Source organism: Heteronotia binoei, chromosome 18 (genome assembly GCF_032191835.1).
Source record: "Heteronotia binoei isolate CCM8104 ecotype False Entrance Well chromosome 18, APGP_CSIRO_Hbin_v1, whole genome shotgun sequence".
Classification (NCBI taxonomy): domain Eukaryota; kingdom Metazoa; phylum Chordata; class Lepidosauria; order Squamata; family Gekkonidae; genus Heteronotia; species Heteronotia binoei.
This window is the reverse complement of record NC_083240.1, coordinates 9,413,081-9,425,711: the sequence shown is the minus strand read 5'-3', so window position 1 is coordinate 9,425,711 and position 12,631 is coordinate 9,413,081. Positions and strand designations below refer to the sequence as shown.

At 49.0% G+C, this 12,631-nt stretch overlaps 1 protein-coding gene across 1 annotated transcript; it reads right to left on the bottom strand.

The window, feature by feature from the left end:
- Nucleotides 1-1,080: 1,080 nt before the first annotated feature.
- On the bottom strand, nt 1,081-2,316 carry B3GALT6 (beta-1,3-galactosyltransferase 6). The gene has a single exon (XM_060259491.1). It carries the CDS (start codon nt 2,239-2,241, stop codon nt 1,201-1,203), a length of 1,041 nt encoding a protein of 346 aa, XP_060115474.1. The 5' UTR covers nt 2,242-2,316; the 3' UTR covers nt 1,081-1,200.
- Nucleotides 2,317-12,631: the final 10,315 nt, after the last annotated feature.

The following is a 12,631-nucleotide window of genomic DNA, read 5'->3' as shown; positions in this document are numbered from 1 at the left end:
TTAATGAGTTCACTGTTTCCAAGGTTAAGCTTAGCTTGACTTCCAAATGTGCCGGTAGTCGTATTGCGCCTATATAGGACTTTTTCTATATTTCTTTACTTGAAATCCATAAAGGTGTCAAACAGTACATTTTTATACAAGGCCCTATGGTGGCTACGCTGCAAATGATGCCTTCATATTCAAGCAATAATTAAGTCGGTTTGATGAAGTATAGTATATATCACAATTTCCCCCAAAGTTTCATTTTTTTCTGGAAAGAAACTCATTTCGTAATTTCCAGAAATTTTCAGTCACCAGAAATCTTGACAAGAAAAACAACCTACACAGTTGATAACAATCCACACTTCCAAAAACAAGCTTGCTGGGCAACTTGGTGAAACTTTATCAGTTCCAGTAAGACCAGGTTAGAATAGCTGATTGCTGTGCCGTCCTCTCAAGAGCAAACTGTACCACACTGAATGAACCGGCACTGGTTTTTATAGAATAAAAGTTCTCCCCCTTTTGAACAGCTGGCAGATCATTCAGATATACGATAAACAAGATAAAACAAAATCCTTTCCAGTGACACAACTTATCAGAGCTGTCAATGTGTTTAAAACGATCAGAACGCGCCGCTGTGAGAACAGATATTTCCCACCTCTAATACACCATTAACAAAGGCATACGTCAACCAATTACAGACATAGCTTTCACATTTAGAAAAAAAACATTATGGACCACACTGTTAGGAACTTATTTGTTCTTCCGTTATCATGATCATTCTAAATTTGCCAGTGTGCTTGGCTAAAATGGACTCGTCCTTCTGAAAAAAAGGAAAAATCAAAACAGCTGCCCTATGACCTCCCAACACCACCTGCAGTCCTAGTATAATAGCTCAGTCCCTTATCTCATAAATTTAAGGAGCTTTTTTTAAAAAAAAGTTTTCGTTTCCTATGATGCCAGAAGTTTGCTCTAGGTCCCAATGCAGCTACCATAGTCTTTGCATACAAAAGTTTCTCAGGGTTCTCCTTGTATATCTTGTGTAGCATTAGACAAACTCCGTCATAAGAATAAGGCAGGTCCCTGCGCAAGGTAATCCTACAAAACTGTGGAATAATTTAAAAGCTGTGGCTACAAGGGTTGGTATTTCCACGTAACGCACATCCATCTTTATTAATTCTCCACCCCCATCATGTCCCTCCAGCGTCTTTCGCACAGTCTTCAAGGAATGCCATCTTTCCTTTGACAGCACTGTGAAGGAGGCACACTCCAGTCATATATATAAGACAGTCTGAGTTTAACTTCCTCTTTACAGAGCTTCCCCTCTTTGGCCAGAGTCTGATGTTTCTCCAACATGTCCTCAATGCCCTGTTTATGAGTGACGATGTACTTGTTGTTGCAGCCTCGCGATTTATACTCCGTGTCAAAACGAGGGTCATGGATCCTTTTCACGTCCACAGGTGCTAGCCAGGCACCCAAGGAGACATCTTCGCTCTGCCACACATTGAGAAAGTCTTGGTTGAGGCGCAAATAGTGCACCAGGTCTGCGGAGATCACGTAGCCGCCACCGAGGGCATAAGGCAGGTAGTAGTCACAAAGGAGCCATGCGTTTTCTTTCCACTTGCCGCCCGATTTCACACGGCCCCGCCCTGAGAAGAAGCCCCAGTAGAGACGGCGTGGCTCCTTGGTTCTCAGTTCCTCTACGAGGACATCGAGTCGTACAAACGTGTCGTCATCTGCCTTGAGGACAAAGCGAAAATCCAGGTGCTGGTCAAGCCAGACGTACATAGCCAAGACCTTGGCCGTCAGATTTTCATAGGAGTCACGGAGATCTGGAAGGAGCAAGAGGTCTCGATGGCGGCTCTGCTCCAATTCCAAGGTATGAAGCTCCTCTCCACTCAAACCACTGGTGCCCACTACGAAGCGGCACCAAATGTCACCGTGTGGGGTCCGGCTAGCTGCCGAGAGCCAAGTGCTGCGGATGATGCTACGTCTCTCCGTATATTTGGGGCCACTAGCCACCAGCACAGCCAAGAAAGCACTCTCCTCAGGAGGAGGGGGCAGGGCCACGGCAGGGAGATGCAGGCCACCCACCCCACCAATGCGGGCCGGAGGTTGCTGGTGCGGCATCCCCCACCCTTGGGAGGGCTTGAGGCCTTCTGAGGTGCACTTGGCCAAATAGAGAAGCACCACCCCGAAAAGCGACAGGCCGCCCAGGCCCAGAGCCGTCTTGTGGCGGCAAAGGAGGCGGAGCAGCTTCATAACGGCGGCAGCCGAGAAGAAAACCAAAATGTCCACTGATGGGAGTTTCTTTAGGATTGCCTTTTATAGGCTCCTCCCTCTAGCCTGGGGGCAGTCCAATCTCCTGGCCCCTCCCCTTTAATAGGTGGGCCTTTCTCCTCCCCTTTTCAATAGGCCAAATCTCTTCAGGATAGCCGTTTATTTGCTCCTCCCCCTTGCCAGGAGCAGTCCAATCCCCTGGCTCTTCCCCTTTAATGGGTGGGCCTTTCTCCTAACTCCTCCCTTTTTCAAGAGGCCCAATCTCTTCAGGATGGCCTTTTGTATGCTCCTCCCTCTTGTCGGGAGCAGTCCAATCTCCTGGCCCCTCCCCTTTAATGGGTGGCCCTTCCTCCCAGCGGCTCCTCCCTTTTTCCAAGAGGCCCAATCTCTTCAGCACTTGACCTCCCCCTTCCCCCAGTGGGCGTGGCGCGACTCTAGCCCGCCCCCTTTCGGCCCCTCCCCTTCCGAGGCGCGAGGCCAGGGCTCCACCCCTCCCCCTTCGAGCTTCGCCTCAGGTTTTGGCGGGAAGCCACCAGGCGAGTCGCGCGGGCTACGGGAGGCGGGATGGGGCACACTTCCTCTTCTTCCTCAGCCCGCGTTCGGGGGTCCCCTCATTGTGGGCGGGCGGGTTTCCTCTCAGGCGCGTTCGCCTCAAGTCTCGTTCCCCGGCCCTCCAATACGGAGCGAGATCCCGTCTTGCGGAAAGAGTGGGGACGGAGGGCTTCCCGGCGCAGGCCCTCCGGCAGCTCCGTCTTCTCCGCCGCCCCGTCTTGGGTGAAGGAAAAGAAAAGAGATGCGAATGAATAAAAGGGGGGGGGGGGCAGGGGGAGGAGTCGGCGTCACGTGACTGTTCTCTCCTCCCTTCAGCGGCGGCCTTGTTGAGGTTGGGCATCTGAAGGTGGACGGCGGCGCCATCTTTGAGGGCATCGCGCTGTCTAAACGCTTGAGGACTGTCATAGCTAACAAAAGGCGTGTGAAGCCACAAAGGACGCCATCTTAGGTGAGGGCAGTCCCCTCACACCGCCCGGGAAGGCGGGTGATAACGGCCATCTCTTCGGAAGTCTGATGGAAGCTGTTGTAGTAGCCATCTTAAGTGTGGGCATTCCTTCGGTTTTCTCCGCAGTGGGTTTGTAAGTGCCGTCATCTGACCGAGCATTTGAAGCTGCCGTCGCCATTTTAAGTATGGGCCTTTGCCTATCTCTTGTTGACTTTTTTTTTAAATTAAGAGACAAATCGGCATATAAAATACAAGGAGGAAGCCACCAACGAGCGAAACTTAAAACTTGAGGACAAGATCCCCTCCTTTTCCCAGAACGAACATGGGTTCCTCAGCTGTCTCTGCCCAAAACAAACATGGCTCCCATAGCGCCACAGACTCCCATCTCCGTTGGACTAATCAGCTGCCTGTTTTAATGTTTTTGGGGTTTTTTTGCAAAGGTGTCACCAACATTTGTCAGGGCATAACATTCAAATTAAAGCGGAATCCCGCCTGGGCAAGTGTAAATAGGAAAAAGGTAGTGGGGTCCTACTGCCATTGAGGCAAGGTAGAACAGCCTGGCGAGAAGCGGAAGAGACGGGGCGTCCATGTGCTGAGTGGCACTTCCGGTTTCCGGCTAGCCTGGGCATTCCTGGCTGCTACGTCGCCCGAACGTGGTGGAGGAGGAAGGCGCCCCGTCGAGGGGCTGGGCATGAGGAGCCGCAGCGGCTCTTCCCGCAGGTACGAGCCCCGAGAGGGGTGCGCTGATGGAAGGGGAAGCCGGGCTCAGAGGGCTCCCAGACATGTGCAGAGCGCCTTGGTGCCGGGGGAAGCCCCTCTGGGCATGGGCAGAGTGCCTTTCCTTCTCGGATAGTTGCTGACTTGTTTGAAGGAGACAGTTACTTTCGTGTAGAGCGGCTTTTCCCTGAGTTGTATTGCAGTGATACAGGAGTGCTCATTTGTCCTTTAAAAATAATAAACTGTGCAGGGGTAAAATAAACTGCCCACTTTCTCTATATTTGGGACTGCTTGCCATTCCATTTTTGTCTGATGAAGTCTGCTTAAAGCACACGGAAGGTTCCATTCTGAATAAAATGTAGTTGGTCTTAAAGGCGCAACTTGACTGCTGCCCGCTGGGATCAGAACATCTTTCTGATTGGGAAATGTTTCTCATTAAAGTGTGTATTTAAACATACGCAGAGCGCCTCCGCCCTGCCGGGAGTAAAATTTAATTATTATTTTTTTAAAAGCGGAAAACCTAAAACTTTAATCTGAAAATGTAAAGATGCGGGGATGTAGGTAAAGTGAGTGATAGAAATGAACCATTGGATAGAGTGAGAATCGCTGACTGGGTTGGGCTGAACTATATTGCAGCTATTTTCTGAAGTAGGTAACTAAATACTTAATAAGTGTCCCGCTTAATTTTCTTAGTATTTGAGAATTTCTTCCCAGTGTATTCAGCTTCCTCTGTCCTACGTATTTGCTTTCTAGCTTCTGTTTGCCCTCACTTTTAAGCTATCATTCTGTGTATGGTTTATTATCTAATTCAAGATTTCCTTTTGCATTTTCACCCTCATATTGTAGATGTAGGCAGGTCCCTGTTGAATGAGCCCTATTGAACTTGTGTGGAACTTTTTTCTGTCCCCCCCCCCCCCCTTCAAATGTGTACAGTATCAAGCAAAAAATCAAGAACGTCTAGAATTTTATTAGGTCTAGGTTACATCTTGTGCACTTGCTTGCTAAAGATGGAATCCTGCCTATTCTTTCTTGGGAGCAAGCTCCATTTACTGTAGTGGGGATTTACTTCCCAAGTAAGCATGATCTAAGGCAGGGGTGGCCAAACTTGCTTAACGGAAGAGCCACATGGAATAAATGTCGAATGCTTGAGAGCCACAAGGCATGAACACCAGAAGTTTTTGAGAGCCATAAGATGGGAAGGGAGGGAGAGGTGAAAAGAAAGCAACTTTAAACGCATTCTTTAAGCCATCAGCTAGCTTGGCATGGCAAAGTGATTTAAACAGAACTGCCTTCTCCAAGCTGGCTGATGGGGTAATGGGGGCTTCAAGAGCCACATGGTATGTGTGAAAGAGCCATACCCCTGATTTAAGGTATCATACCACATAAGAAGGCCCTGGTTCAAGTGGTAGCTGTACACGTCTCTTCTCTCTGAGTCCACTGTCCTCCACCTGCAGTATGAAGAATACAACTAGCTTTTCCCTCCCACCAAAGATTCCCTTTCCCCCACATGAGAGTTCTTCAAGACCCCATGTTGCTGATGCCACCTGGATTAAACCAAAGTTTTATTTTGTCCAGTGGCCTGGAGCGAAATAATACCGTGTCTAGCCAGATGTTTTCCAAGATGCTTCTGGGAAATGAAGAAGGTCTTCATGCCTTCTGCCCCTGGCATCTGAGATTCAGAGGTTCACTGCCTACGAAAACAAAAGTTTCATTTATTCTATAGCTCAGGGGTGGCCAACGGTAGCTCTCCGGATGTTTTTTTTGCCCACAACTCCCATCAGCCCCAGCCAGCATGGCCAATGGCTGGGGCTGATGGGAGTGATGGGCAGAAAACATCTGGAGAGCTACCGCTGGCCACCCCTGCTATAGCTCATCGCTGTTGAGGGATGAGTTTTCTGTCGGTGTAATTTCTCTTTAAAATTGTGTAAGCTAGTGGCTCACGCTGCCTTTTTGTGGTACCAAACAATATTGTGTGAAGTACTTCTTGGTGCATGCCCTGAATCTATCGGCTATAACCTTCAGTGGGCTGCAGTATTATAGAGGGGAGGCAGAAATGCTTATTCGGTGAGTTAGGCACGAGAGGGAGGGCAGGAAAGGTCGCATCAGCGCTCCGTTCTCGTGGCCCTTTCTTACGTGCCCAGGGAAATGCTGATGGCCATTTTGGAGTCAGTCAGTAATTTTTTCCTCCAGCCCAGTTTGGCAAGGAATCCTGGAGGTTTTTGTCATCTTCTGGGCATGGGGACATGTGTGGCATCTTCTGATCACGGGGGACATGTGTAGGGGTGGGAAGGTATTTGCGAAGTCCCTGTACTGTGCAGGGGATTGGACTAAAAGACCCTGGAGGTTCCTTCCAACTCTTATGATTCTAGAAACACTTCTTTAAGTTCACTTTCCCCATTTCCTGGGCGCAGTTTTATAAATCTGTCGTGTGTCTTTTTTGTAAACTTAAATGTCTTCAGCAAGTTTCAAGTCCAGTCGCTCCTGGAGACCCAACAGGATTTTCAGACCATGCGCCTTTAAGAATCCAAGATCCATTCATCAGAGGTGAAGAAGGGGGCTTTGATGGAAGCTCATTTCCCCAAAGTCATGTTGGTCTCCCAAGATGCTGTCTGGCTGTTCGCCTGCAGACCAACACAGCTTACCCGCAGACAGTAAATATCCTTTAGCCATTTCTCATCAGGGAAGTGTTCCAGTGGCTTGATCCTTTCGGTTGCCTTCGTGCACATCATTCCCAGCTCCGCAGTATCCCTCTTGGGGGATGGGACAGCTTATCCCGTGCTCAGAGTTCCAAATGTGTCAGCGCTGGTGTGACGGAACCGGCCCGATTCTGCCTTCAGACCCGGTCCCGTCAACTCCCTATTGAGTCGCCAACTCCTGGAGGGAGCTATTTCTCCTCCGGCCACTTGGGCTCGCTGCCACCACCTGCTCAGTCTAGGGGTTCGGATTGAGAGGAACAGGACTCCCAATCCCCCTCTCCAGCTCTGAGGCCAGGCCTCAAGGTCCTCTGCCGCCCTGTACTTGGGTACCACATAGATCCCCAACCGCTTTAGACCACGCTGCTTTATGAAGGGGGCCCCGGGGAAGGGGGAAGGCATGCAGTTGGATAAGGTGCCAATCCTCCAGGGGTTCCCTGAAGAAGTGCTGTGGTCTCTGTGATACCCAAGTACAGGGTGGCAGAGGACCTCGAGGCCTGGCCTCAGAGCTGGAGAGGGGGATTGGGAGTCCTGTTCCTCTCAATCCGAACCCCTAGACTGAGCAGGTGGTGGCAGCGAGCCCAAGTGGCCGGAGGAGAAATAGCTCCCTCCAGGAGTTGGCGACTCAATAGGGAGTTGACGGGACCGGGTCGGAAGGCAGAATCGGGCCGGTTCCGTCACAGCTGGTATAGCTATTTCTACTGGCCAGTTTGTGCCCCTGAAGCCAGCCTGGAGTTTCTCTCAAAGTAGCCAAAACAAACGACAACAATACCCCCCACCCCCCAAAAGAAACCACCCTGTTTGATCCATGTAGATCCATGCTGACTGCAGTACAGGCTGAGTTGGGCGAGATACCTGAGGTGCATAGCTGACTCAGCCCTAGAGGCAGACAGGAGTGGCAAAAATGTCTGGTGTAGCTGCCTCAGTTTTATAAAGGGCCAGGGGCAGGATCAGACTGAGACTACCTAGATTTTCAGAGGCGATGCAGGGAGTTTAGCAGGTTGATTGTTTCTTTAATCAAGAACGTTGGATGAGCCCTGCCGGATCAGACCAGTGGCCCATCTAGTTCAGCAGCCTGTGTCACACGACAGCCAGGCACCTGCCCTCGAGGGCCAACGAACAAGGCATAGAGTTCGCCGTGTTTGTCTGTTGTTGCAAAAATAGTAAAGCTTATTGTAGCATAAGCTTTTGAGAAACACAGCTCTCTTAAATTTTTAAGATGCATCTGACGAAGAGAGCTGTGTTTCTCGAAAGCTTAAGCTACAATAAATTAAAGGAGCTACTGGACTATTTGCTGTTTTTGCAGCAACAGACAAACACGGTGAACTCCTCTAGAGTTTTAAGATGCATCTGACGAAGAGAGCTGTGTTTCTTGAAAGCAAAGCATAGAAGCCGAGGTCCTCCACTGCTGCGTCCTGGCACTGGATATGGAGGCTCCCTTCAGTCTGGTAGCTGTTGATGGGGCCTCTTCTCTTTGAGGGCCATGGTTTCATGTGCTTCCTCAGAGGCATTCATTATTATTATTATTGTTGTTATTATTATTAAAAACCTGGCAAATAAGCAAATGGTATCAAGCCACTTAAAACCTTCCAGCTTCCTGCAGAAAAAAAGGGGGCTCCCTGAGTTTAAGCAAAGCTATAATAGAAGAAACATCAGGGTGAAACTATGCTATCAAAACATTTATTACGGGGAAAAAAATGTGATAGGAAAAACCTTGTGGCCTCTACTTCTAAATAATCTAAGAAGAAAAATATAAGTGTGCACACAGGCACTTTAATATTCCAAAGCTTCTACCTTTAAACAGACTGCAATATGAAACACCAGAGTGCATGCAGGCACTTTAGCATAACCTCTTTTCCCAAACGGTCTGCGCTAAAATGAATCCAAACAGTCTGCAGAAAAATAAATCTGAGTGCACGCGGGCACTTTTAAGGTGTGTGCAGGCACTTTTTAAAGGTCAAGAGTCTGCTTTTGACTCATAAACCAAAATAATGAGAAAACAGCCTGTAATGAATTCTTTCCTCCAGATTGCACGCAGGTACTTTGAAGAAACAAATTATCCCACTTCACCGTCTCGTACGTTTGGTCCACTATTGTTTCAGTGAGGTGTTAGGATAAAGAATGTTCATCCACATAAAGCCAGACCACGTTAGCCACTGTCAAACGTTTCGTTGCCGATGGCTTTTAAGTGGAACTCCAACAATCCTGTCTCTTCCTCACAAGGCTCTGGCTCGTTCTTTGTAAAGAATTCTTTCAGCAGAGCGCCGTACCCTGTTTCCGATTGAACTTTCATCAAGTGGCTTGTTTGTTTTCTCCACGTTTCCCCTCCTGTCTCTAAACTTTGAAACCTTCTGTGATGACATTCCATCTGGTCGCTGAGGGGAGGGTTTTGCTCATAGGGAAATCTTTTTCCCACCCCTCTAAGCAAACAATATCAGTTGCTCACCTTTCCCTTTTCCCAAACATCAGATACGTGGGCATAAACCCAACAGGACTTTTGCACTGGGTTATTGTAAATAAGTAGGGCTTAAGGATAGGTCGTGGACCCAGAGCGTTCTTTTCCTCCTTGGTTAGCTCCCTTGGCGCATATAATTAATCCATCTAGATCAATTTTTTTTTTATCCCGCTTTTCTTCCAAGGAGCTGGAAGCCCATAGGTGAAAAGAGAGAGTATGCGTGCATGCGATTGGAAGCAGGTCATCCAATGAGCTTCACGACAGGATTTGAACCTGGGTCTCCTAGATCCTTGCCCTACGTTCTAGCCACCGCTTGAACACGTCCGCGAAGCCGCCTTCTACTGAATCAGACCACCGGTCTGCCGAGGCCATAGTTTACTCAGATTGGCAGCAGCTCTCCTGGTGGAAGTTTCACATCATCACCTGCTCAGCATTTTAAACGGAGATGCCGGGGATTGAACCTACCTACTGAGTGGATGCTCTTCCCCTGACCCGCAGCCCCCTACCCGCCAGCTCTCAGGAACCGATTCATTGGTTCACCCATCCTGTTTCCGTGAGGCTAGTTACTACTGTAGCGCCCTTTCTTCGTGCCATTGCATTGTCAAAAATGCGGCGAACAAATGAGTTTTTGAGGCAGCCTGAAAACTGGCACGGATTTCTGTAAGCAAGCCCTGGCTGTCACTTTCTCTCTGTGTTCTTTCCACTGCATCCATTGTGAGTTGAGTGGAAGTGACCAAGTACATAATTATCCCTTCTTAGGCACATGGGCAGCATCAGGAGGCAGGAGGGAGGGAGCAGCTTCCGCAGCAAATGGTTTCGTGCCCATCCAGAATTCATTGGCAGCTTGCTGCGACCTCCAAATGCAGAGTCGACTTTTTTGAGCACAAGAAGGGCACCTGGCCTCTGTTGAAGCGCTTGGTCTTTGGGCACGTTCTGTCCCGTTAGGGGCTGGCCCGCTGGTTTGTCCAGTATTCCCTAAAGCTAAGAAAGCTGCTGCAGGAAATAGAAGGAGAAGACAACTGCAGATTTATACCCCATCCTTCTCCCTGAATCAGAGACTCGGAGCGGCTTACAATCTCCTATATCTTCTCCCCCCCACAACAGACACCCTGTGAGGTGGATGGGGCTGAGAGGGCTCTCCTAGAAGCTGCCCTTTCAAGGACAACTCCTATGAGAACTATGGCTGAGCCAAGGCCATTCCAGCAGCTGGAAGTGGAGGAGTGAGGAATCAAAACCGGTTCTCCCAGATAAGAATCCGCACACGTAAACACTGCACCAAACTGGCCCCTCCCCTCCCCAAACCCTGTCCTCTCCTGGCCCCACTCCCAAAGTCTCCAGGTATTTTCCAACACAGGCCTGGCAACACTTAACCACTACAGGACGTGTCATGGTTAAAGCAGCGTCCAATCAGCTTCTGTTGCCAGATGTATACCCCGCCCTTCTCTCTGAATCAGATATTTGGAGCAGCTTACAATCTCCTATATCTTCTCCCCCACAACAGGCACCCGGTGAGGCTGAGAGGGCACTCCTAGAAGCTGCCCTTTCAAGGACAAGAGTTACGGCTGACCTAAAGCCATTCCAGCAGCTGCAAGGGGAGGAGTGGGGAATCAAACCCGGTTCTCCCAGATAAGAGTCCGCACACTTAACCACTACACCAGACTGGCTCTCTAAGACAGCAGCTTTACTTCCTTATAATGTTGATAGGGGCAGTGTCAGGCCGGCAGTGGACAGGGTGCCCACTGAGCTGCTGAACAAAGCTCCTCTCAGAGCTGTTCCTCAAAAAGAACTTGCTGTCGTTTTGCTTCCCCTCTGGGTTTAACTTCATTTTTGTTTTGTTTTCAAGCATTTTAACTGAAGGCTGGCCCTGACCTTCGTAGATGACGTCCAGAGAAGGCTGTTTGTGTCCAGAGCTCTTTGTGACATCTGAAGTCAAAAGTTTATGCTGGAATAAAAAATTTCGTGAGTCTTCATGTGCCACAAGGCTTTTTTTTTAAATTTTTGAACATGGACTTTCAACTAGAGCCTCCAGGGACTGAGCAAATGACCTTCTCTATACAAACCAGTTTATCTACCTCTGATTCACAGACAACTTTAAAGACGTGTTCTACGTAAGACTTCCTTTTAAAAAAAAGAACTCTGTGCACGTGTGTGGGAGTAATGGCTGACATCTGGCAACCCCCACTGTGGCTTGGACATTCAGAGAGGTTTTTTAATAGCCTGCCTCTGTTTCCCATCCTGGTATTCTGTGGAGGTCTCCTATCTGAGTACTTGCCAGGGTCGGCCCTTCTTAGCTTCTGAGATCTGATGAGATCGGGCTTGCCTGGGCTATCCGGTCAAGGCTGTTGTACGTACACTTCCGTTCTTTAAAGTTGTCTGTGAATCAGAGGTAGATCAACTGGTTTGTATACAGAAGGTCATTTGCCCAGTCCCTGGAGTCTCTGGTTGAAAGTCCTTAAGGGACAGTTGTGTAGAAAGACCCCTCTTTTGCCTGAGACAGAGGAGGGGCCACTGCAAGTAAGAGGAGGGTCAAAAAACAATTTTCTCCAGGCCAGTTTGGCCAGGGATCCTGGAAGGGTTTTTGCCATCTTCTGGGCATGAAGCAGGGGTCAGCAGGAGTATGTACGTGGAGGGGAGGGGAGGGGAGGTAGTTGTGAATTTCCTGTATTGTTCAGGAAGCTGGACCAGATGACCTTGGAGGTACCTTCCAACACTAGGATTCTGTGATTCCCTCAAACAATATTGGAGAGCGTTGAGAGAACACTCACCATAAAACCTCTCCAGCTTTGTTCTTCTGCTTTGGTTTCAATCTGGGTGTCTCTTTGGTTATAGGCTTACAGGGATTTCTTGACTTGTGTGTGTGGGTGGTTCTGGTGTTTTTGTGTGTTGTCGTCACATTGTGACCAATTTCCCACTGGCCTTAACGCTGCTCTCACTCTCTTCTTCTCCGCGGGGCTTCCGTCAAATTTCACACTGTCTGCCCCGAGGCTGCAACTAGGTTTGCCTTTTTCGCGGGGCAAACAGAAACTGGTTTTTGTTTGCTGCGCAAAAAAGGCAGAGCAAGCTACAGCCCCAGGGCAGATAGCGTGAAATCCGATGGAATCCCCACAGAGAAGAGGAGCGCGAGAGCAGCATAAAGCTAGTGGGGAATCAGTCTGTGACTCTGCTTCTCCAGCTTCCCTACGTTGGGACCTTGGTTTGCTCTGTTTTAACCACAGGGCAGAATAGAATTTTCATGATTGTCTCGGCGGTTGCGTTTGCAGGATTAGACCTTCTGGTGCTATCACGCTGGTCGTGGTGAGATTATTGACTAAGTAGTAGATGCTTTTTCCAGCTTAATTTTTTTTTTCTTAACTGATATGCACGCTGGACAAATAACCATAGAACTGATCTCTGCCCCCTGTAGAACAACACAGCAACCCAGGAGACAGTACAGCTTGTCACAAGCTTGAACGGGCCCGAAAGCACTCCGAGAAACGTGGGAGTTCTTTTGTGCAAACGAATGGGAACATT